Source organism: Ipomoea nil, unplaced genomic scaffold (assembly GCF_001879475.1).
Source record: "Ipomoea nil cultivar Tokyo-kokei standard unplaced genomic scaffold, Asagao_1.1 scaffold2167, whole genome shotgun sequence".
Taxonomy (NCBI): domain Eukaryota; kingdom Viridiplantae; phylum Streptophyta; class Magnoliopsida; order Solanales; family Convolvulaceae; genus Ipomoea; species Ipomoea nil.
In genome coordinates, this window is record NW_017618595.1 from 771,866 (window position 1) to 796,845 (window position 24,980).

The 24,980-nt window shown below is 42.5% G+C and overlaps 2 protein-coding genes across 3 annotated transcripts; one reads left to right on the forward strand and one right to left on the reverse strand.

Annotated features, from left to right (window-relative positions):
* Positions 1-4,983: 4,983 nt before the first annotated feature.
* LOC109150024 (protein FAR1-RELATED SEQUENCE 5-like) lies at positions 4,984-7,503 on the forward strand. Its single transcript, XM_019298002.1, has 4 exons — positions 4,984-5,351; positions 5,397-5,794; positions 5,879-5,912; positions 6,396-7,503. Exons 1-4 carry the CDS (start codon positions 4,984-4,986, stop codon positions 7,501-7,503), a joined length of 1,908 nt encoding a protein of 635 aa, XP_019153547.1.
* A 7,545-nt stretch (positions 7,504-15,048) lies between these two features.
* On the reverse strand, positions 15,049-20,188 carry LOC109150040 (translocase of chloroplast 90, chloroplastic). Of its 2 annotated transcripts, none has more exons than XM_019298012.1 (4): positions 19,723-20,188; positions 18,103-18,231; positions 15,252-17,511; positions 15,049-15,177 (listed from the first exon to the last, which is right to left on the reverse strand). In XM_019298012.1, exons 1-4 carry the CDS (start codon positions 19,748-19,750, stop codon positions 15,168-15,170), a joined length of 2,427 nt encoding a protein of 808 aa, XP_019153557.1. In that variant the 5' UTR covers positions 19,751-20,188; the 3' UTR covers positions 15,049-15,167. The 2 variants fall into 2 exon arrangements, with proteins under 2 accessions (XP_019153557.1, XP_019153556.1); XM_019298011.1 differs by having other exon boundaries at positions 15,111-17,511; positions 19,723-19,821; positions 19,984-20,188.
* Between the last annotated feature and the right edge of the window lie 4,792 nt (positions 20,189-24,980).

Consider the following 24,980-nt stretch of genomic DNA (forward strand, 5'->3'; position numbering starts at 1 on the left):
CACCAATTGATCTATATTGGGTAGTGGAAAACGGTCCATAGGGCATGCCCTATTGAGGTCCGTGTAGTCCACGCACATCCTCCATGTCGATCCTTTGGGAGCTAAGACTACGTTGCTCAGCCACTGTGGGTAGTAAATTTCCTTGATGTGCCCTACGTTGAGTAATGCGGTCACCTCCTTTTTCACGAACTCTCTTCGTTCTGCCGACATATACCTTTTTCGCTGATGCACTGGTTTTCTGCTGGGGTCGACCGCGAGCTTGTGGGTTATGATCCTTCGATCTATGCCCGGCATGTCCTCTGGCCCCCACGCGAACACCGTGTGAGAACGGCGAATTACATCCACTATTTGGGCCCTTAGCTCTGGGCTTAAGCCTGTGCCGATCTTCACCACTCGGTCTGGTCTGGAGGGATCGAGAACTATGTCTTCTGTCTCTGACACGGGCTCGGCGCGGGGCCAGGCCTCTTCTTCTTTGAAAATTTTCTCCGCGATCGTGTGGACCTGTAAGTCCTTGCTGCCGATCTTCTTGCACGCCTTCACGTAGCAACTCCGGGCTGCCCGTTGGTCGCCTCTGACGACTCCTATTCCATTCGGAGTGGGGAACTTCATACACAGGTGTTCCACAGATATTATGGCCTTGAGGTCCTCTAGTGCTGGCCTTCCCAGTATGATGTTGTGGGCACAAGTGAGCCTTACCACGATGAACTCCATGTCCAGCTTGCGAGCGTTGGGGCTCGTGCCTATCTCCACGGGCAGGGTCACCGACCCTTCTGTTTCCACCGAATCCCCAGTAAACCCAGAGAGTGGAGTTCGTACCTCTTTGAGCTGGCCTCTAGGTAACCCTAACTTAGTGAAGGCGTCGTAGTACATCACGTTAACCGAGCTTCCCGTGTCGACCAAGATGCGATGTACGATCGTATCATTGATGTCCATCTTAATCACCAGTGCGTCGCGATGGGGTAAGGGGCCCTCGGGGAGGTCCTCGTCAGAGAAAGTGATGGCCTCCCGCCTCTGCTTCTTCCCTTTGGGAAGACTCACCACTTCTCCTACGTACAGCTGCCTGCTCCACTTCTTCCTCTCTGTGGGTGTGTCGCCGCCAGCTGGTCCACCGTAGATGAAATGTATGGTGTGTTTCTTTTGTCGTCTGGGCGCCATCTCGGTTTCCTTCTCGCTGTCATCCTCCTCCGATATCTGGTCGTGCTCCCTTTTCTTGGCGTTCGAGGTGGATGGCTCGGCCCCATCCCCCTTCCTCCAGACATTCTTTGGTGGATTTTTTGATGGATCGTGCTGCGGCTGTTGCTGCTGCCTGGATCGCTTGACAAAATGCCGGAAGTAGCCCTGCTGGATGAGTTCTTCTATCTGTCTCCTTAGCACATTACATTCGTCCGTGTCATGCCCGGGTTGCCTATGGAACCTGCAGTACTTTGCTTGGTCCCCTTTCGGGGAGACCTTCATGCATTCCGGTGGGAACTCGACTATTCCCATCTCCTCAGCCTGTTTTAGGATGACACTGACGGGATGGGTAAGTGGAGTTAGGTTACGCAAGGGAACCAGGCGAGGCCGTTCATGGTCCCGGCCTTTCCCTGCAGCCGGGTGGTTCGAACGTGGCGCTTGGCTGGGCAGACCAGCTTTCCCAGGTTTTCCATTTTTCCTGCCGTCCTCCTCATCTTTCTTTTTCCTATCGACGTCCTCTGCCTCGGCATAGCGGCTAGCCGTCCTCATCAAATCTTCGTAAGAACGGGGGTGGTGGGCGTTTAGCTGCTTGTGAAAATACCCCGATCTCAAGGCATGGATGAATATCGGGATCGCCGCCTTGGAGTCGAAATCGTAGACATTGTTGACTTCCTTTTTCCACTTGATTAGGAAGTCTTTGAGGCTCTCGCCTCTATCTTGCTTTACTACACAGAGGTGAGAGAATGGTTTCTTACGCTGTATGCTACCGGAGAAGTATGTTAGGAAGCTTTTTGACAACTCCCCAAAATTTTGGATCGACCCGTCCGGGATGGTGTTGAACCAATCTTGGGCCGTTCCATCCAGGGTGGACAAGAACGCTCGGCACATGATGGCGTCCCCCGCCCCGATCATTACCATGGCAGCCTTGTACCTAGTCATGTGGACCCGTGGGTCAGTGGCTCCGGTGTACGCCTTGATGGCAGGTAACCTGAAGTCCCTCGGCAGGGGTACGTCCATGATGCTTGGGGAGAACGGTGCTGCCATCCGTACCTCAGGTTCCGGCGACTGTTCCCGTGCCTCCACCCTTCTTGCTAACTCCTCGATCCTTCTCTGCAGCTTTTCGACCAGGGCCGGCTTGTCAAGGTGTCGGCGCGGAGCCGGCTGCCGCTCCTCCTTGTGTCGTGGGGCTGGTTCCTCGACGTTTCGTCCATCCAAGTGTCGGTGTGGAACCTGCTCATTAACGCGTCGTTCGCCTGCTGAGTGCCGACGCGGAGCCGGCTCATCGCGTCGCTCCGCCGAGTGCCGACGCGGAGCCGGCTCATCGCGTCGCTCCGCCGAGTGCCGACGCGGGGCCGGTTCGTCGAAGCGTCGCTCATCCGAGTGTCGACGCAGAGCCGACTCGTCATCGTGTCGGCGCGGGGCCGGCGCACGAGACTCGCCCATCCTTTCTACGGGCGATCTCTCAGCTTCCCTTTCCTCGTGTCGGCGAGGGCCTCTAGCGGAGGACCCCCCGGCACGCGACTCCGGCCTTTGCCGAGCGGGAGCCCCGTGTCCCAACCGTTCCAAGGCAGAGCGGGAGGGCCTAGGTTGTCGTCCCGCCGGTCCGCTCCTAGTGCGACGCCCTGCGTCCCTCGCGGCACGTGCTGCGTCCTGGGCGTCCACCCTCCGCGGGGATTCCACCTCTATTTCCTGAGGCGGGGGCGCTTGGCCTTGCAGTCCCATCGCCACTTGGTTCAGTGCCGCCGCCACTGCCTGCTGAATGGTCGCTTGGAGGTTCACGACTTGGTTCGCCCCTCCATTGTTGGGCTGATCTCGGAGGTCACCTCCATTGTTGAGTTGGTCTCGGAGGTCACCTCCGTTGTTGAGTTGGTCTCGAAGGTCCCCGGGCCTCCCGTTGTTGAGATGTTCTCGGAGGTCCCCTCCACGATTGTTGGTGAGTAGGTCACGGAGGTCACCTGAGGCGTTTCCATTGTTCACGTTGCGAGAACCGTGGGAGCTGCGGGACGCCATTCTCTCAAGCTTGTTGTTGAAAGAGAAAGGGAGTTGTGTTGTAGCCTGCTTGAGTATTGGATTCAGGCTCTCAACGAGAGCACCAATGACGGTAATAACGTTACCGGTAAATAATAATAACGATAATCTAATAGCGATGTGTCAGAGAGACAATAGTGGTATTGCTCTAGTTCTTAGTATAGAAAGTACAGTGTGTCTTTGCTAGCTGAGGAGATCCCTATTTATACTTAGAGTCCCAACGGTAACAACACGGACATAAATGAGGAGCCTGGTCTTTAAGTCTCTCTCATCAATGGGGGCTTCAATGCTGTCTTCAATGTCAGTAAAGGTGGCACCTGTTGGAATTCCTGACCGTTGGAGTTTCTATCCGTTGGGTTCCCATGTGACGCTGAGTCAAGAGTCCATGCCCATTTGTGATCCGGGTCGGGTGCCAGCCTATTATCCTGTCACTTTTGGTTTTACTTTCCTCACTTCTCCCAACTCTTTTTGCTAAGAATGAAAAGAAATTCTGCCAACATCTTCCGTAAATTCGTACGGAGTGCTCAACCTTTATTCTTGTTCGCCGGACCTTTCATTTGAGTGCTCAAACTTAAGGTCGTAGTCTGTTTTATCCTGGGAGACTGACGCTACAACACTCCTAACACTTTCGAGAGGTGACGAATCGGTTTTAAAATTGTTGGTATTGGTGAATAAATCGGTACACAAAATATGTATCGATTTATTCACCAATACCAACAAATATGACTAGTCGTTCAGGGAGAGCAAAAGTCCTATTAGATAGCTACAACACGTCGGCAAATTATGCTGTGGATCTGTATGCACCATGCATGGTGCATACAGATCCACACGACGTCGTTTTAGCCTAATGACGCGGTGTTTTATAAAAAAAAAAATTTCCGTTAACGGCGTTTACTTCCTTTTTGAGTTTGTTTCCAAGTTTCAAACTCAATCGATATCACCGAAATTGGCATTCGATATCACCGGAATCGCGATCGCAATCTCAATCGCAATCGCAAATCGAAATCGGAGTGGGGATCGAGAATTACAAAGTGATTGGTAGATGGAGGATGGAACAGAGCAGACGAATTCCGCAGTTGGTGATTGGCATTCGATTCAAGGTGATCTTGTTATTGTTTTTGCAATTGTTCCTTTTGGTTTTTTGTATGATTATGTGATTAGCAGTGATGTTTGTGTCTAGAATCTGCAAATAGTTGTGCAAAATCACGTAAGTAATTTCCATAATTGTATAACAATAATTCCAGAATTTGAAAACAATAATTCCATAATTTCATAACTATATTTCCAGAATTGCATGTCTATATATTCAGAATTAGCGGGGTACTCTGTTTTGACAGTTTGTTGCGACTGTGTATCCAGAACTGTATAACTATATTTCCATAATCATATAACTATATATACAGAATATGTAGGCACTATGTTTTTGCTGTTTGATGAACTGTTTGAAGTAATGTTCACCATGTCTATATAATGTAGTTAGTGAAAGCATTGTGGATGGTTCAGTGAGTTCAGATCAAGTAGATGTAGATGTTGATGGATCTTCATCAATTCCAGGTTTATTCATAGTGGTTTACCTTTTAATTAGCAAATTCTGGTTAGGAATTATATGTTAATGGAAATGGTTATTATTGTGTTATATTTGCAGTTGATCAAGATTTGGTTGGTTTGGTAGTAAGTAATGCTGATGAGGCTTTTGAGGTGTATAACAGTTATGCATATATACTTGGTTTTAGTGTGAGGAAGGGTCATTAACGATACAAGGGATCTACGAACACAATTCAAATGAAGAAATTTTGTTGTTCTAAGGCTGGTTATAAGGCAAACAGTGGGGTTAAGGCTTATTCCAAAATTGACACAAGGACAGGGTGTGGAGCGTTTGTTCAATTTGACGTGGGTGATGATGGGTTGTGGACAGTTACAAAACATGAGAAAGTGCACAATCACGAGTTATGTGTGTTCAACAAGAGTCATATACTTCGTTCACATAGGAGTGTCGGAGATAATCAGCTCTTATATTTACAAGGTTTGAAAGACAGTGGTGTTGCATTGGCAGATGGTATTAGGTTCCTAAAACACCAATCAGGGGGGTCCCCTTTAGTTGGTTTCACCAGTAGAGATGCTTATAATTCAATGGCTGCGGATACCGTCAAGTGATTGGATGGAATGGATTCTAACTCTTTAATTGAAATTTTTAGGAGGAGGCAGTCTACCGAAACTGATTTTTTCTTTGATTTTGAACTTGATTTGGATGCAAGGTTGTGCAGTTATTTTTGGAGGGATGGTCATATGAGACGAGATTATGAGGTGTTTGGGGACTTGTTAGTGCATGATACGACATATCGCACAAACAAATACGATATGATTTGTGGCTCTTTCGTAGGGATGAATCACCATTGCATGATTGTAATGTTTGGATGCGGGTTTTTGATGAATGAGAGGATAGAATCGTTTGTGTGGTTGTTTAAAGCATTTTCAAGATCAATGGGTGGCAAGTCTCCACAGACTATTATGACAGATCAATATGCAGCTATGGCTGCTGCTATATCTAAAGTGTTTCCAACATCACGTCATCGTCTTTGCATATGGCATATTGGTGAGAATTCAAAGAAGCATATCAAGACATTAAGGAACAATAAGGATTTCTTGAATATGTTTAACTACGTGTTGAAATACACAGAGACCGAAGCTGAATTTCAATTCTATTGGACAAGGTATGTTAGTAATTAATCATTTTTATTGCATTACGTTTCATATGCATATGAATTATGGATGTATAGTATAGTAATTATGGATGTATAGCAGGTGAACTGACTGGTGGTCACTGGAAATGTAGTCTATGGATTATGGATGTATAGTGCATCAATTATGGATATATAGTATTTCGATTATGGATATATAGCAGTTGAACTTTACTGGTGGTGCCTGGAAGTGTAGTATATGGATTATGGATATATAGTATTCCGACTATGGATATATAGTATATCGATTATGGATATATAGCAGTTGAACTTACTAGTGGTGTCTGGAAATGTAGTAGTATGGATTATGGATATATAGTCTATCAATTATGGACATATAGTATTCCAATTATGTATATACAGCAGTAGAAATTCTGAGCATGTGTTAGATGTGGTGATGCTGCTTGTTAATATTCTGCTTCATAAACATTTGGGATTTTGTCTTACCATTTTCAGGTTGGTGACTGACTATAAATGTCACAAGAATACTTGGTTAGAAAAGCTATATGATTGTAGGGAGAAGTGGTGTCCAGCATTTAACAAGGACTATTTTTCTGGGGGCATTCTATCATCACAAAGGAGTGAAACTACAAATCATTCGATTTCTAGAAGGTTGTCCAAGACAGCGGGTCTTTGTGATTTCTATTCATCGTTTGTAAGCGTAATTTCTGAATGGAGAAGTAAAGAGAACGGTGAAGACTTTCGGTGTGCTCAAGGGGTACCCGCTATGATGATGGAGCATGTGAAACTTCTTTCACATGCTAGAGAGGTATACACGATTGAGATATATTTTCTGTTTGAGGAACAATTCATGAAAGGCAGTGCGTGTCATCAAGAGATGGTGTTGAATGATGGCCGTCAACAGAAGTATCACGTGTGGCGGCCAGATATAGATATTATAAGGCATGAGGTTAGTTTTAACGCAGCCAACTTGGACATTTCTTGTAGTTGCAAGTTGATGTCTGAGTTGGGAATTCTATGTTGTCATTGTATATGCATTCTTCACGTACATTGTGTTTCTAGTATCCCCGACAAATATATACTTAAAAGATGGACTAAAAAGGTTATTGATGGTAGGAATGTCAACATTGATTCTATGGTTTATAATGTTGGTGTTCCTCCATCAATTTGGGTGTTCGATATTAGTAGAAAATTTCAAAGATTAGTTGTGTCTAGTCAAGATAGCAGCATAGCTAGGAAATTGTGTGACGAAGCTGTTGATGATGTAAAGAAAAAGGTTGAAGCCGAGATTGGGCATGTGCATATTGAAGAGTGTGGTGTTTCATCTTCAAGTGGTGGTGTTCAAAATCCTTCAAGTCGGAGATTGAAAGGTGAGCGTAACAAAAGGAGGAGTAGTGTTATTGAAAAGAAGTACAGTCTTGCAAGGGGGAGAAGGAGTGCTGCAAATAAAGCTGCATTGAGTACAAAGGGTGCTGTTCAGTCTTTGGTGTTGGAAAACATATCCAAGCTTGCTGGGGAGGGATACCTTGTACATCCAAGTTCTTCAAGTTCAGATTTTGTTCAGTTTAGTAAGGGTTTAGATGACAATGTAGGTGTAGATTGAGAATTACAAGTTGTTATCATTGATTTTATGCAATTATGGACTTTTAGTTTTGTAATTCTGGATATGTAGTTTTGCAATTATGGAACTATAGTTATGAAATTATGGAATTATAGTTATGTAATTATGGAATTGTCCTCATGCAATTATGAAAGGTATGCAATTATGAAATTATAGTCATGCAATTATGAAAATATAGTTATGCATTTATGCATGTGTAATCCCCATTGTGATGGAATTTGTAGCTATGAAATTGTGGTGTATAGTTATGCAAGTATGGATGTATAGCTTTGCAATTATGATATTATTGTTACACAATTATGGAACTATAGTTATGCAATTATGGAATTGGTTATATGCAATTATGGAATTATAATTATGAAATTATAGAATTATAGTTATGCAATTATGGAACTATAGTTATGCAATTATGGATTTATAGTAGTCATGCAATTATAGATTTGATACATGAAAACAAAAAAAAAAAAAAGTAAAGAAAAGAAAAGAAAAGAAAAGAGAAAGAGGCGCATAGATCAGATGTAAATTGTTATTCAGCTATTAACATAATGCATTCACATTCACAAAATACAAGTCACATTGTCAGTGTAGTTCACAAAAACTTTCTCATTGTTTAGAATTCAGTCAACATGTTGAAGAATATTCATTCAATTCTTCTTCGAAACTCTTTTGGCCGCTTGCAGAACCTCCCCCCTGACTTCATTCATTCTCCACTTTATGAGGTTGGCAGCATATTTCGCTCGCAGTTCACACATGAAGTTTGCCTATAAACAAAGAACATTAAGTAATTAGTCATTTGCAGTTTTATTTATTTTTTAATGTATTTTGAAACTATAATATGTATGGTAGTCTTACATTCAAGCGCATATTCTTCTTGAATCCTAGCTGCCAGTCTTGTAGAGTCTCTCGGAATGTCTCCATATGCCGGAGTACATAGATCCCGCAATCAGTGACGTTTTCAGTGTTTGCCCAGTCCAACTTAAGGTACTTTATATCAACTTTTTGCAATTTCACATACAAGGAGTGGCACTCGGCCTTAAGGTAACCACTGAATGCTTCAATCTGGTCAGAAAAGTTAGTTTAGTGTTAATAATGCTTTTAAGTCAATAGATAGATAATGGTAAGAATGTCAAGTTTTTTTTTTTTTAATCAATACCAATAAGTGTGGGCAGTTGCCATATTTGTCCTTCTCCGAAACATCAGCTGGTAACTCCTTGTTGTCAATGACCTGTACTTTATGTTCTTTCACATTGAAGCAGACCAAGAACTAGTGACCATGGCGATGAACTGCGAAAAATATCTAATTCCAATTCAAAGTTAAAGCAATGTTAGTATTTTTTTGGACATGATAAAGTCAAATTGGACATGGGTAATAGAACTTACCAGATCTGCATCACTGATGTCTAGGTTCTCGAAGCTGGTTATTTCATAGCTCAATCTCTCATTGAAATTCTTCATTTTTATGTGAGTTGGGAGATCCTTCATCCACTGGTCATTGGGATCAATTTGAAGCTACACATACAAATGCAGGAATGAGTAGTCATAATCCAAATAATATTTGTTGAAAATGTTAAAATTATACATACAGAGTTATATATATACACTTCCAGAATTGTACAACTATAGTTCCATAATTGCATAACTATAATTCCATAATTTCATATCAATAATTCCATAATTGCATATCTACAATTCCATAATTGCATAACTATAGTTCTATAATTGCATAACTATAATTCCAGAATTACAAAACTATAAAACCAGGGGTTCACAGGTACACATCCAGAACTGAATAACTACATATCCATAATCTAAAAACTATATATTCATAATTTGTGAACACTTACATGTACTAGGGTGGAGAAGTAGACCCGCTTTGTCTCCCCAACCGCACGGGGCATGTTTAGCAATGTAAAACGTAGGGACCAGACATCTAGGAAGCTGCTCAGTAGCTCACCATTGCACATAGTTGCAAAATCGTCCCTTGACAAGTAGTAATCACCATATTTGAACAATGTCTCTTTACAATATACAGTAAATAAATAAATATAAGAACATAAATTAATGAATAAAATTTAAGTAAAATAGGTGGATGGAAACATACCCTCCCGGGTGCTCACTTGAGGCTTCCAAAAATGCGTAGTTTGAAAAAACCTTTTCTTTGGGAGTTGCATTATTGATGGAGCCTTTGTTCTTATTCCAATATGGTGACCTCAAATGAAGCGGGATGTTCCTGAATTTGCGCACATGTCTCTTTCTCACAGTAACATCCTCAACATCAGATTCACTTTCTTCCATAGCTCTGTTGTCCAGAAAAAAACAGAGGCAGTTCATAACCCCACAAGTATAATTCCAGAATTGTATAACTACATTTCCATAATCTATAAACTATATGTCCATAATTTGAGAAATACATATCCATAATTGTAAAGAAATCAATGTCAATAGTTGAATAAGAATATATTCATATTAATCAAACTTAATATTCATAATTATTGATGAATTGAAAACCATATTCATAGTCTAAATCTGCATAAGAAAGCAGTAACCTACTTATCAAATTCATCAATCTCAGCAGCAGCTTGGGCAGCAGGGGTAGTAGGAGTGGTGGATTTTTCGAATGGCACTCTGATTAGTAATGGAGTTGCTTCCTTCTCTGTTGAGGTTGATACTCCTGCACTCCTCACAATGTTATCCACCAAGGTGTCCAAAGGCTGCTGTTGAGATGGTGGTGGAGTTGGTGTAGAGCGTCCAAGTAGCTCAAACGATGGGACTTCTATTTCCATTTCTTTTCTTGTTTTTTTCAAAAGCTGCTACCAGAGAATCAACTGCTGATGTGAAGCTTTCACTTCCGAAGAAGATGTCATCCAATTGCGAGGCAGTTGGGCTAGGAGTCGGTTGAATTGTGCTTGCAGCACTCAGCATTGTTGATATTCCTGAAAAAGCCATCTTCATGATTTCAACCGGGGCCCCTTGCTTGCCAATGTCAGACATGACCTGACCGAACTCAAGGACATCTGCTGTAAGCCGTTGAAGCACATTTGTTACTCGGTCAACATTTGTCAGAGGCACAGATGGAGCTGGAATAGATGGTGTAGCAGCAGGGCTGGACACTGGCCTTGGTATTGCAGCAGGAGGAGGTGCAAGTCGGGGTGATGATGTAGATGCAATGGCAGTAGGTCTCTGAAATCGAGGGATAACTTTTCCCTTACCAAAACCCCCTGATTTTATCTCAGCCGATACTCGCTTGCGTACAAGGCTTTTTGTCAAAGCTTTTATTGCCGGGAATGTGCGGTTGACAGTCATGCCTCTGAACTCTACTCGGTCAAAGTAGAAGAGCTTCAAGAATTACAGAAGAGTATGTTAAGGAATTGAATAACTACATATTTAGAATTGTATGGATACACATTCTTATTTGCATAACTATAATTCCATAATTATAAAACTACATATCCAGAATTGCATAACTATAATTCCATAATTGCATAACTATAATTCCATAATTGGATGACTATAATTCCATAATCCATAAACTACACATCTGTAATTGAATAACTATAATTCCATAATTGTAAAACTATTATTCCATAATTGGAAAACCACAATTCCACAATTACAAAACTACACATCCATAAGGGCATAACCACACATACAGAATTGCATATCTATGATTCCATAATTGCATGAATATAATTCCATAATTACAAAACCACACATTCATAATTGTAAAACAATAATTCCATAATTTCAAAACCATAATTCCATAAATACAAAACTACACATCCATAGGTGCATAACCACACATCCAAAATTGAATATCTACAATTACATAATTGCATAAATATAATTCCATAATTAGAACATTTTATGTATAATGGGATCTTACCAGGATGAATACCATTGGACCTCCAAAGGATCTGGTAGGAGAGTCTTTGTAAATGTCATACGAATCAATTAAAGACTTGTACGTGTACTTGCACCAATTAAGTATTGAGATTGCCCGGATGTTGAGCAATGACTTGATAACTCGATAGTTGGCATATCTTCCAGTATTTCCCCAGAGCAGAGATGAGACAGCAAACACCACAAAGTCTCTCTTGAAGGCATCTCCATGGTCACCTCTCCTGATTATTTCATCAGGCATCTTTGTTGTTATGGGTGACCCTGACTTGACATTCCATCTTTTCCTCCACTCAGTCAGGACCTTATTATATGCAGCTGTAGAATTTTCCTCACTCTTTGTACCTTCCTCAACATCTCTCTTCCCCCGGGGGAGTCCCAAGATGTATTCAACATCCTCTTCACCGACATGTAGATGGTCACCATCCAATATGAAGTCTGATTTGAAAACATCAAACCTTTGCAGAAGATACTCAACAAGTTGTGAGTAATTGCTTGAGAATTGTAGGTGCAGCAGCCCTCCAAAACCCATATCAATCACAACATCCTTTTGGTCCTGTGTTAGACGCTGGACAAGATCATACATTTGCTTGGGACCCATTCGTGTACTGAAGTAATTCACATCAGGGTCCCGTACTTTCTCTCGCTTTTGTGGTGGTGCCCTCTTTCTTTTCACAGCTGCTGGTTGTTGCCTTGTCGAAGGCTCTGCTTGATCTTCCTGGGCAGGGGTGAGTTGAGCAGCTTGTGAGCTCAATACTGCTCTGGTTGTTCTCTTTTTTACAGACTTCACAAATTGACCAAGCGTAGCGTCATCTGCCACACCTGACTTATCCATTTCTGCAAATAAAAAACATCAAGTGAGGTTAACAGAGTACTATATCCAAAACTTCATAACTACAATTCCATAAACACACAACTATACTTCCAGAATTGTAAAACTGCAATTCCATAATCTCATAAGTATACCACAAGGCAAGTTATGCTAAAAAGGATTTGAATGCAATTTGGTGCACAGAGTAAGGTTCACAGAGTAATACATCCAAAACTGTATAACTATAATTCCATAAACGCACAATTATACTTCCAAAATTGTACAACTACAATTCCATAAGTATACCCACAAGGCAAATTATGCTAAAAAGGCATTGATGCAGTTTGGTGCACAGAGTAAGGTTCACAGAGTACTACATCCAAAACTCTATAACTACAATTCCATAAACACACAACTATATTTCCAGAATTGTAAAACTACAATTCCATAAGTATACCCACAAGGCAAATTATGCTAAGAAGGCATGAATGCAGTTTGGTGCACAGAGTAAGGTTAACAGAGTACTACACCCAAAACTGTATATCTACAATTCCATAAATGCACAACTATACTTCCAAAATTGTACAACTACAGTTCCATAAACTTATAAATATACTCATAAACCCATAATCATAACCATACACATTAATAATCAAATAACTATACATTCATACAAGATTAAACAGTATAAAACCCTAGTTTAAAATTTCATAAACATATACTCAAAATGAATGCTTGTTTTGTGTAAATGCATTATGTATCAACGTAAAATGCATTTATACCTGTTATAGGATGACGATGAGCTCTGGTTTACAGAGAAAGCGCAGTTGAATATGCGATGATCGGACGCCGGCGACAATAGCGACGACGAGTGTGTGTGAAAGCTAGAAAATGCTGAAGAAATGGTAAGGAAATGGAGATGATTGAAGCGTCTACGGAGGGTATCGTGTTGGAGAAGGAAGGGAGTGCGGGAAGTGAAATGCAATGGAGAAGAAACGAAGGAGCATTATTTTATATTTAAAAAAAAAAATCTGATTGGTGGAGTGAAACGGTGCCACTAACGGCACCGTTACTCCCTAAGCGACGTCGTGTGGATCCAGATACACCAAGTATGGTGCAAACGGATGCACAACATAACGATTGCAACACGTCGAACTTGTAACATAGCATAGTATTGGACCTGATTGGTCAATTTCTCAACCAAAAGTAACTGGTCCAATCTTCTAAATGTTGATGTCTTGGGCTGAGTCTTTCGAGTCGATTATTTAAGTTATTAGGCTAATTAGCTATCCAATAATCTTATTAATATAATTCAATAATCGCACAATATTGCCTTGAAAGAATAGTTGAATATATGAAACGTTGACTCTCGTATCTAAAAATTATAAATTTAACTCTTGCCGATACCCTTTCAATCAATCTAGTTGTAATAACAAAAATGAAATATGCATTATCTAAAAACATAATAAGCCTCAATTAAGGTTATATCATTGATTTATGTCTATCTTTTTGTATGCAAATAAATGTGTACATTTTACTTTAAATGTTGTACATTCCAATGTTATTAGACAAAACTACCCTTACGCCGTTAGTTTTTAATTCTAACATTGATAACACATCATTATTACCATACACCTATATCTATCATATTTTTTTTCCTATTTTTTAATTATCATTTTATTAAAATCATTATATATTAATTTAATACTTAATTATATTTTAATTAAATTTCTATTAATGATAAATTATATATGTGTGTGTACAAAATACATATATTATTTGTGTATATATAATTCAAATTATAATTTTTAATTATTTGTATTTATCAATATTTTAATATTTAGCATGAATTTTCGCGCATTGCGCATATAAAATGCTACTTAGTATTATATATGGCAATACAAAAATTCTTACAAAATTTTATTTATTTATTCTTTTGATAGCAAGTTTTTCTAGTGCCTTGCCGTGATGGAAAAGAAGTGTTCTGAGAAAATTGAGAATCAAAAAAGGTGGATGACTTGGCAGACAACAAAACCAATCAAAAAAGGCCAATGCTTTTTAAGAAACACAAATCCAAACAGACCCGAGAATGTTTCGGTGGAACACAATCATTTCAAGAGTTTTTTGGGGTAAGGAAAAGTAAAACTTGGTTTTCTTTTAGAAGTACAACATGGCATTATTTATTTATTTATTTATTTTTATTTTTATTTTTTTTTTTATAACTGAAGTTCAATTGCCAGATGTTTTTAGAAATTTATTAATCAACTAGGCATTATCCGCCAATAATATCAAACAAAACGGGCAACGGAATAGAATTTTATTCGGTACAACCTGACTTAGAAATGAAAACTCTAACAAGAAGATAAGTTTTCATATTCACAGATAATTTAACGAATAAAAAATTAATGTTAACAAAAGACTTAGTTATTTTCTTAATGCTTTTCGGGTAAGTTAGATTTAAATTTTTTAATAGTTACTACTTACTAAGTCAACTATTCAGTTAAGTGGGGTTGCCCAATATATTATTCTTTCCAATTAAGTTTATTTCTTTTTTTTTTTTTTGGAATATTATGTTTATTTTTAATTTTAATGTTTCAATTAACCTTTTTTTGACTTCTATTTTAGAGGGACGGTAATGCTCTAGGTACAAGTGAATCAAATTACTTGTGAGCCATTCAAGTTTGAATTAATGAATGTTCTAATTTGATTTAGCTATTGTGGAGTTAAGCTTGAGTTTGAGTAATTTGGATTACAAATATGTTATATTTGAATCTTAATGCTCAACTCAAAAAACTGGAGTTAAGTGCCAACCATACCTGACACAACCATGCATAATGTATGATACATATTGTACTGATAAAAAAAAAAAAAAAAAACACTATTGGCCGTTAAAGGTGATAGCCATTAAATTAAACATGATTCTCATACCATAAGGTTACTAATTCGATTCGTGTCCACAATTTCATGGTCAAACCGTCGCACAAAGTCTTTTTAGTATGATTTACTAGAGCATTACTCTAGTCTAGTTTCCAGAGTCCCTTTGCTGCCATGGTCTTTTACTTTTCTTCTCAATAGACCTCTAAGAATAGAGAAAACTGCAATGAAAGCTATTTCCATGTGGTCACAACTGCTTGTCTTGATTGAAACCTGCCCCATATTTTGGGTGTTGAGATTAGCATTCACAGAAACATTTGTTCCCCGGCTCAATCTGAAGTCCGACTGCAAGTTCCCGCTCAACACCGTTTCTTTGTTAAACGAGAGGAGCGTCATCGTGAAACTCACGTTTTCGTTTCTCACCGGGTAGTCTCTCCCTCTCAGGGTGGCTCCAAAGCTACCCCCCAGCGATGCCTGCCTGCCGCCTACCATCCGGCCGCCAGTTACCGTGAACTTCAACCTCTTCCCAACCGTGAAGCTGTCTTCGACCTTGGTTCCGAGGAAGTAGTTTCCCCCGAATGAAGTTAGAGAAACCCCGCATTCAGTGACGTTATGCTTCAGAGTCCTAGCTTGTGCGTTGCTGTGAACCGAGCAGATCAATTCTTGGCGGGCGGATTGGATATCGAGACCTGCAGTGTAAACGGATGCTCTTGGATCCGAAGGATCCGAATAAGCTGCGGTGCACTTGGATTGAATGCTGAAGTCTTGCTTGTCCTTGCTCATTTGTCCCGAGACGGATGCAAAGATGTTCTTCGCTACTTTGGCAGTCGTCTCTAGATTGATGCCATCGAAGCTCACTTCCCGGTCCCATCCATTCGGATCGAGAACTGGCCTTGCAAGCCACTGATCACTAGTAGTGAGGCACCTGTATCTATGTACGGGATAATCCGAACTAAAACTAGGAGGAATATCCATGTCGGGCAACAGAACGGGTTCTAGGCGTTCCTGCTGACCATCAGAATCGCCATTTGGGGCCGAGATGCCACCCTGAGAACGAAGGGCTTCTCTTCGTTGCCGTGCTTCTTCTTTCATCTGTTTTTTCAAATAAAGAGTTTCCCTGTAATCCAACTCATCGAGATAATCGTTCTTTTGCTGAGAACTCAATTTTTGATACTGAGCTTTTGTCAGAACTCGAATGGGAGGTAATTGGTCATACTCATCTTCTTCATCCGACTCCAAAAAGCAAACTTCATCGACTACATCTTCTGTTCCATTATCAGTTAGTTGAGCCCGATGCTTAAGAAAAGACGAGAGGAGATGGGGAAGTGAAGGCAATCGGCTAACATTAGACGGCCCCAATTTTATCCGGTTTCCGAAATCCAACAGAGTATTAACATCACCCAGAACTTTGGAACATAGGCACGTCAACAAGAACTGGAACCTCCACACCTGTCCATTGGGGAGAAGCTTCTCTCCCGCATCGTTGGTCTTGCAGTTCGGATGATTCTCCACCAAAATTACCGGGTTTTCGAGTTTTGTGTCGGAGACCGCCTGGTGAATGTAATGTTGCACCAGATCTGTGCAGTGGGCGATATAAGATTCGAAGGTAACGGGGTAGCCATGTGGTCCTTCGGGAAGAGCCGAGGAAGAATGAGTCATCATGAGGACGGTGTTGAACCAAATCGCAGGGCCAAAGACTTCAGTTACAAGCCTCAATAACGGGAAATCACTATAACCCGCATTGATCAAATCAAGCCGTTCGAAATATAACACCAAATCCGGAGGGTTCTTTCTTACATATCGCTTCACGGAGCGCAACATCTTCCTGTTTCTCCGGGCAGTACTTGGAGAGGAAGGCAGCAAACCAGGAGTATCAATAAAAGCAATCTTGACACCCTTCACGGTTCCAGTAATTTCTTGGACATGCTTAGTTGCGGGATGAAATGCATTTGTCATAGCCTTATTTTGATCAAATATCGAATTTATCGTTGAACTCTTGCCGACTCCAGTTTTACCAAGTAAAAGTACTTTGAAGGAGACATCCAATTCAGGCTGACCAAAACCCTCCTGTTCTGCTGCTATTTCTCTTGCTTTCTCAATTTTAAGATTGCATCTTTCTAAATCGGATTCCCTCGCTCGAATCATTGTGGCCAGGTGGATCCGGTACAAGACCTTTGACACCATGATATTGTCTAGTGGCAAACCGAGTCGATGAAGAACACGTAAAAACTTGATTTGAAGTTGTTCAATTCTAACAATTGGATTTTTCTCAACAACATTGCTACTATACTGACAAGATATTTCATCGAAGACTTGCTCTGAAGGCAACTGGTTGTGATTTTCCGGATTATTGTTGGAAGAATAAGTATTGGAAGATGCCGGTAACATAGCCACATTAGTGGTGCAAGCTGAACATAGAAGAGAAAAAAAAAAAAATCAAAAAGGTGGCATGTCATCAATACAGAACTTAGTATATTAACTAGAAATCACTAGTTGAAGGTGCTACAAGCAATCTTGCTATTATATTGGTGCAAGAGCTCATCATGAGCCAAGGAGAATTTATTTTCAGCATTAGACAAAGAGTGATTGACCCCAATTTCCTCACAGAAAAGGAAATCGGGAGTGACCAATCAAGGTTGACACAAAGGGACCAAGCATGTTGCTTACAAATTTCATACAAAGGAATAAGGACACCACTACAAGTGTCCAACATGGCAAACTTGCAACCATTAAGGCAGACTCTATTGGGCGTCGGCCGGGTTGACCGAGTTCATCCCTTGCGCGATTCGAGACGTGGTGATGTGGCTTACCATGGAGGAATGTGGTTAAATGGTTAATTTCCACCTACTTATCACCAATTGGTTTTAAGTAGGATATGGCAACCAGATAGCCAAAGAACTCTGTGATTAAGCGTACTTGACTTACAGCAGTCACAGCATGGGTGACCCCCTGGGAAGTAAGTATAACGCAGCGCTAAGATCCATCAGACGAGAGCATACCTTGGTTTTGATACTCTTCATTTGGTGATTCCGGTGACAAAAAGCTTTCTGATGTTGAAAGTGGTCTTGATGATGCTAGTGTCTTGGACACTAATTGAGATAGGACCCAATCCTTGAAGCTCATAATGCCTTTATCAATGAAAAAAAGGACGAAACAATCAGATTATAATAGCTTATCTAATAGCAATGGAGATGTGGAACTAGATAAACGATTTACGGGTCAAATACGACTCTTAAAGGAAATCCTCTAGTGTAAAATAGAGAACGATTTATTGATTTTTAACTACCCACATATAATATGAAGATGAATGATTTACAGCTCAAAATACAACTCTTAGCTTACTGGATTACCACTGTACTCCAGATTAAGAATCTTTAAAAAATAAAAATAAACACATAATCAACTGAGTTATTTGAGCACCGAACGTTAAATTACAGAAAAACAAGAACTATGTGTTAAGTCTCTGAGGAATACAACACCCCTGGAGAAAGAAATCCTTGCATTGAAGTTCCATACTAACCCTAAAAAGCATAAAGTCCCAGAAAGGATTATTGCATGCATTAACGAACGAACACCTAGATCAGTAACAGAACAAATTTAAACTACACCGCAAGCAATAGACTCAGGCTTGAAGGGTCATTACCATCCAAATTGGACAACCATAATGACATTGTTGACTATGAATTCAAAGTTCTTCAATTAATTTGCTCCACTTCTTGCGAGAAGCTGAGTGCAATTCCAAACATGGTAAAGTCCTTTCCATCTTTGTACATCACTACAACCCTAGAATGAGTTCATTCTATTCATCCACTCGCATACTCACATTTCCTTAAGAACACAGTTATAATTTAAAAATTAGGCTAGGGTCACTTAATTGGGTTATAATGCATGGGTCAAACCACACAAAAAAAATTGAATCCAATCAATTAGCTAGTCTAACTCATGGCTTTATAAACCCACATTTTCTCTCTTATTTTTATCAACGTGGGACTCTTAACACTTCCCCTCAAGTGGAAGTCAATGTGGGGCTCTGTGGGACTTCCCCTCGAGTGGAGGGCCGGACCCTCCCTGAAACGAAAGCTCTGGACGCCACTGGACCGAACAGGCTCTGATACCATGTTATAATTTAACATTAGGCTAGAATCACTCAATTGGCTTATAACGCCCATGAGTCAAACCACACTAAAAGATTGAATCCAATCAATTAACTAGTCTAACTCATGGCTTTATAAACCCATATGTTCTCTCTAATTTTTATCAATATGGGACTCGTAACAAAGAAATACATAAACAAAAGAATAGTATATTTGAAACCAACAGGATAAAACTGCAGGTTAACCTCCATTTACAGGTTAACCAATGACTCAGCAATTCTATCCACACTATTGCAGAACAGCCAAGTCCACACAATCATTACAGAATAAATCAGCACAATGTTGAAGCTAATAATAACAGAACATTAATTAATGAAACAAAACAGAAAGAGAACACATTTATAACTGATTAGCACATATACACATAAATGAACAGATATAAGCAGCACCAACTATAATTATACACAAGAAATTGGTCAAAGCACAAAGTTGAAGTAAAATTGAAAATTCAGGAGAAAGACTTACCTGATGGTATCACACTCACTGCATCCATCCAAGATTTTCACAGCTCTGGCAATGCCAAATTACCATAAACAACTGAAAATCCTTGCCCTATTTTACCCTACTAAACAAAGAAAAAACCCAGTTCAAAAAAACTTAATTTTGGATCGAAAACAGAAACTGAAACCAGCAGAGAATTCTTTCAGGAAAGGATAGAATCGAAGGGTATGCAAAAAATTGCAACTTTTTGGGGGAAATTCATAAAGAACACACACACTGAAATTTGATGGTATTAAATGAGAACAAAGTTCATATATGGATTGATTGATAGAGGAGGGGACAGCGAGAGAAGATTGGGGAATTTTTTATCAGATGAGACAGGAAACAACGAGGCATGGTCTATAGTAACCGACTCCTCGCCCTTCAAAATGGATACCATTTTTTTCCCGATATAGGGACATCCAATCATATATTTTCTGAAAAATAACCCAAAAAGAAAAAAGAAAAAAAATACCTTTGAATTTTGGGATCCATTTTCAATGTCTTAAGATTTTATGTTAGCGTTTACCAAAGTTTTGTTGATGAGAAGTGTATCAAATTGTATTGAATGAACTTAGGTTACAATTGGACGGATATGGGAATATATACAAGATGAATTATAGGAAGACTAGAATAGGGAGACTAGAATAAGAAGTCATACTAGATTCAAATACAAGAATCTTAATACTCTCCCTCAAGCACATGATACACTTGTAACTTGTAGCTTGTCTATGAGAAAAAAGAAAATCTAGGACCAGGCAAGGCTTTGGTAAATATATCTGCAAGTTGATCTTTCGTGGAGATAAAATTTACTTGAATCTCTCCAATAGTAACTTTATCTCGCACAAAGTGATAATCTATCTCTACATGTTTGGTGCGGGCATGAAAGATGAGATTGGCACACATATATGTAGCTCCATGATTATCACATCATAATTTGGGAACCGAAATCCCTATAACACGAATTTCACGCAGAAGAGACATGATCCAAATTACCTCAGCACAAACATCTGCTAGAGCTTTATATTCAGCCCCAGTAGAAGATCTACCAATAGTTCTTTGTTTCTTGCAGACCCATGATACAAGATTAGATCCAAGAAAAACAGCAAAAGCCACTTGTGGATTTTCTATCCTCTAAACAGCCGGCCCAGTCAGAATCAGAGAATGCATGAATTTCTCTTGTGAGGCCACGGGGGCGGTGGCCGGCCAGCGCTCATGGCCCGGGGAGCGCTCCAGCCGGCGGTAGCGCGCCCAGCTCGCCCGGTGCGCGGGCCTAGCTCCCCCATTGCTGGGGGCGCGGCGGCGTGCGGTCGCTGGCACTGGGCAGGTGGGGTCGCCCGAGGTGCGGGGGGTGCGCGGGAAAAGAAGGTGGGGGCGTCGGTTCGTGGTGAACGTGTGGACTGTTATGCGACAAACGAGGTAGTGGTGTCTGACTAGTGGGACACGTGGACAGCCAAAGGGGGAGGGGAGCCTGCTATAAATAGGGGCCCTAGATCTTTGGCTAAGGGCAACTCAGGCACGACAAACACCCTGGTCTAGTGGTCTCTGGTCTATACTTTCAACTCAGCCACCTGGGTTCGATTTCTCTCAATAGCATATCTTCTATAGTGCGCCCATTCCTTGAGCCGCCATTTTGGGCCTGTACCTCGGGCTTTGTACATACTATTTTGGGCCTAGCACCCCGGATAATAAAGTCATTACTTTCCGACCCCCGTCCTATGTTCTTATACCCGGTTTATGGTGGACCCGATCCCAATAAAACCATCATTGGCGCTGTCTGTGGGAATCACTACTGATGGGGTAAGGACCCCGGCCCAAGAGATAGGGGCCCAAAGAAAATAAAAGTGGGCCAGCATCGAGAGAAGCCCAAAGAGCAGTCAGGTCGAGTCCAGGAGTCGGCCGAGGCCCAAGCCCAGGAAAGGACCCGGCTCGAGGAGCCGTTGAGGGCATTAAAGGCGTTCCTTTAAAAGAGAGCCGTTGAAGCATTGAAGACAGGACCCGGTCGGGCTGTTACCAACCTAGGAGAGCCGTTGGTCGACCGAGTAACAGCGTCCAACGGCTCCATATCTTGATTAGCCTTGAAGTCGGCCATTAAGGGCCATCAAGTCGGTAGAGGAGGAGCCACTATATAAAGGCTCCTCCATTCTTGTAAAAGGGAGACACTTCGGACACCCGGAAGAGGAGAGAATAACAAAGAATTTCCGAGCACTCTCATTATCTCTGAGTTAGACATAAATATTACTGAGAGGTGTATCCTCCGACCAAAAGGTTGTGTTGGACCTCCTTGGGCCCAAAAACCCTAAAACCATCAACTACGATTAGCTCGTGTTTATAGTCTCTATTTGTCTGAGCAAGGTGCTGAGGTACGCCCAAATGGCCGATTGGCAGGATGAGCTACCCTGCGAGGTAACATACTTAGCACATTGAGACACTACCATGGTGAGTACACTTTTACACTTAGTTTAGTAAAGATTATTTTTATCTTCCCAAACTATGTGCTCCTATGTGCTATGAATGCTTGGCCTGCAGCCACCTCAATTATGTGCTCCTATGTGCTATGCTTAGCCTACAGCCACATCAATTGTGTTTCTATGTGCTATGCATGCTTGGCCTATGGCCACCTCAACTATTTCCCAAGTATGTGCTCTTATGTGCTATGCATGCTGGCCCCACGGCCATTCGGATGATCGAGTACCGGACTCGCATGGCGAGGTAGGCAGTCCGTGTATAATTGGTGGTTGGGGCGTGTGGGTTATCGCAACCCACATGCGCAAACTTGCATGGCAGGGTAGGCAGTCCGCATGCATTTTGGTGGTTGGGGCATGTGGGTTACCACAACCCACATGCGCGAACTTGCTAGACTTGGCAGTCCGCATGGCTTTTGGCGGATGGGGCGTGTGGGTTTTCGCAACCCACATGCGCGAACTTGCTAGACTTGGCAGTCCGCATGGCTTTTGGCGGATGGGGCGTGTGGGTTATCGCAACTCGCATGTGCGAACTTGCATGGCAGGGTAGGCAGTCCGCATGCATTTTGGTGGCTGGGGCATGTAGGTTATCGCAACTCACATGCGCGGACTTGCATGGCAGGGTAGGCAGTGTGCGTGCATTCTGGTGGCTAGGACATGTAGGTTATCACAACCCACATACGCGGACTTGCATGGCAGGGTAGGCACTCCACGAGCTTTTTTGTAGCATGCAGTATACAAGTTCCAGAGATCGCTCAGCCCGCCAAGCGAAAAGTAATCCCTCCTCCCCCCCCCCCCCAAAGGGGTGGAGCCTATGGCCAAAGCTTAAAAAAAAAAAAAAGAAAAAAGAAAAAAAATGGCTCCTGCAGGTGCAACATAGAGAAGGAGCAAAGACATGCAGTGAATATTCGAAAGAAGCATGCACGTGCAGCATGGAGAAATAAAAAAACGCAGACTAAATAAATGTAACAAAGGAGATGTCTAGTACACGAAGCATCCAAGAAGCGACAATAGAGGAGTCACATTGACTTCTCAACACTAGGTGATGAAGCGAAGGCCATGGCGACGTGCAATGTGTGGCAGAGGTATGGAGTAACTGTGTGACGCATGACAATGGTGGTGATGGAAGGTGGCGGCGGCGTACGAGGGAACTTGTGAGGAGGATATCTGGAAAGTGTGGGAACTGGGAATTTGAGTTTGGAAATAGGAGGAGGATGTGATGTTGAATTATACTTCCTTCAGGCATCCAGATGCATAAAGAAAGTGGGGGGAAAGTGGGGGATTGTGATGGGGATATGGGACCCTAGGGGCATTTTATTGGGAAAGTATTGGCCCAAGTAGGGGTGGTGAAAGAAGGAGGTTGGCCCAAGTCTTGTTGGGCTGGGAAGACAAGCATGCATGGTGGGTCGGGGTGAAGAGCATGGATTGGAAGGGGGGGCTGGTGAACGGGAGGTGGTTTGGGGTGTCATCGGGACGGGAGGCCGACCTGAGAAGCCAGCTGAATAGGAGAAATGCTCGGAGCCAAGAAAACGAGACGCCGCCGCCGCCGACGCCGCAGATAAACCCGCAATTACCTCAGGTGGTGTTCACCCCGGAGCAGTTACGCGCAATTGGGCGCGCCTGCGCCGAAGCGAGCCTAGGAATGAGAGAACAGTCCATCACTCGCCAGCTGCAACGCGAGTTGCAACCGCCTCAGAGGCCCGACAACCGGCAATTGAGCCGACGGGCTGAAAGCCAACCGGTACATTCCGTTCATTCCCGGCTAGGTCCCAGCGTTGGGCGTCGGTCGACAAGGGAACGATTAGGCCGGAAGGAGCCCAGTCGTGCCCCGTTAGCCGCCCGCGACCGACAAGCTGCACGAGGGAAGAGCCGAACCAAAAGAGCCAGGACTGAGACCCGTCGCGTGGAGCAACCTCCCCGCAACCCCGTCCAACCGGCTGAGTCTGAAGTCGGCGAAAGCACGGAATCCACTGGAAATCGCACCCGGGAGAGGGTCGAAGTGGCTAACCTAGTACAGGAGGTGCGAAATCTGAAAGAACGGATGGAGGGGAAAGCCAAATCCCCAGGACGTACAATGCTGACCGCCTTACCCTTCTCAGACGAGGTTATGGCTTTTAAGATACCGAGTGACTTCAAGTTCCCGGAACAAGCCACGTTCGATGGAACCGGCGATCCCCGCGAGCATTTGCTGAGCTATCAGGCCAAGATGCAGGTTTTAGGGGTACGAGACCCGGTCATGTGTCGTGCTTTCTTACCCACGTTGAAGGGGTCAGCACAAAGGTGGCTGGTGGCGCAGCCCTCAGGGTCGATTCACAACTTTGAAGAGCTGGCAGACCGCTTCATGAGCCATTACGCCGCTAATATTAAGCCACAAAAGGACCTAACTCACTTGGGTGACATCCGTCAAGACGAAGGCGAATCTTTGAAAACCTATCTGGCCCGCTGGCAGAAAGAAATCTAGTCCATAGAAGAGGTCGAGGACCAGACGGCGCTCACCTTCTTCATCGAGTCGCTGCGGTCCGGCCAGCTGTACCGAGACCTGAGGGACAATCGGCCGGCCACCTACGCAGAAGCCATTCATATGGCCAACAAGAGGGCCAATACGGAGCAGGCTATGAAGTACAAGTGACAGTGCGAAGTCGGCGGATCTGCCAGCGGAAAGAGAACGCGAGCGGAAGCCAAAGAAAGGCGCCTGGACGTGGCTCGGCGACCCGAAGTTAGACGGCCGTACGACCGACCCGTGGTCCACGCCTATCGGCCGATTCCCGAGCGTCCGGT

Bases quoted from the DNA above. Each gene is read 5' to 3' on its own strand.
- LOC109150024 (XM_019298002.1), top strand. From the start codon at position 4,984: ATGAAGAAATTTTGTTGTTCTAAGGCTGGTTATAAGGCAAACAGTGGG. The intron at 5,352-5,396 runs GTGATTGGATGG...TGAAATTTTTAG, and splicing joins ATGGCTGCGGATACCGTCAA to GAGGAGGCAGTCTACCGAAA. The intron at 5,795-5,878 runs GTGAGAATTCAA...TGAAATACACAG, and splicing joins TCTTTGCATATGGCATATTG to AGACCGAAGCTGAATTTCAA.
- LOC109150040 (XM_019298012.1), bottom strand. From the start codon at position 19,750: ATGGATGCAGTGAGTGTGATACCATCAG. The intron at 18,232-19,722 runs GTAAGTCTTTCT...TCATTGATAAAG, and splicing joins AGTGAGTGTGATACCATCAG to GCATTATGAGCTTCAAGGAT. The intron at 17,512-18,102 runs GTATGCTCTCGT...TTCTATGTTCAG, and splicing joins TGAAGAGTATCAAAACCAAG to CTTGCACCACTAATGTGGCT.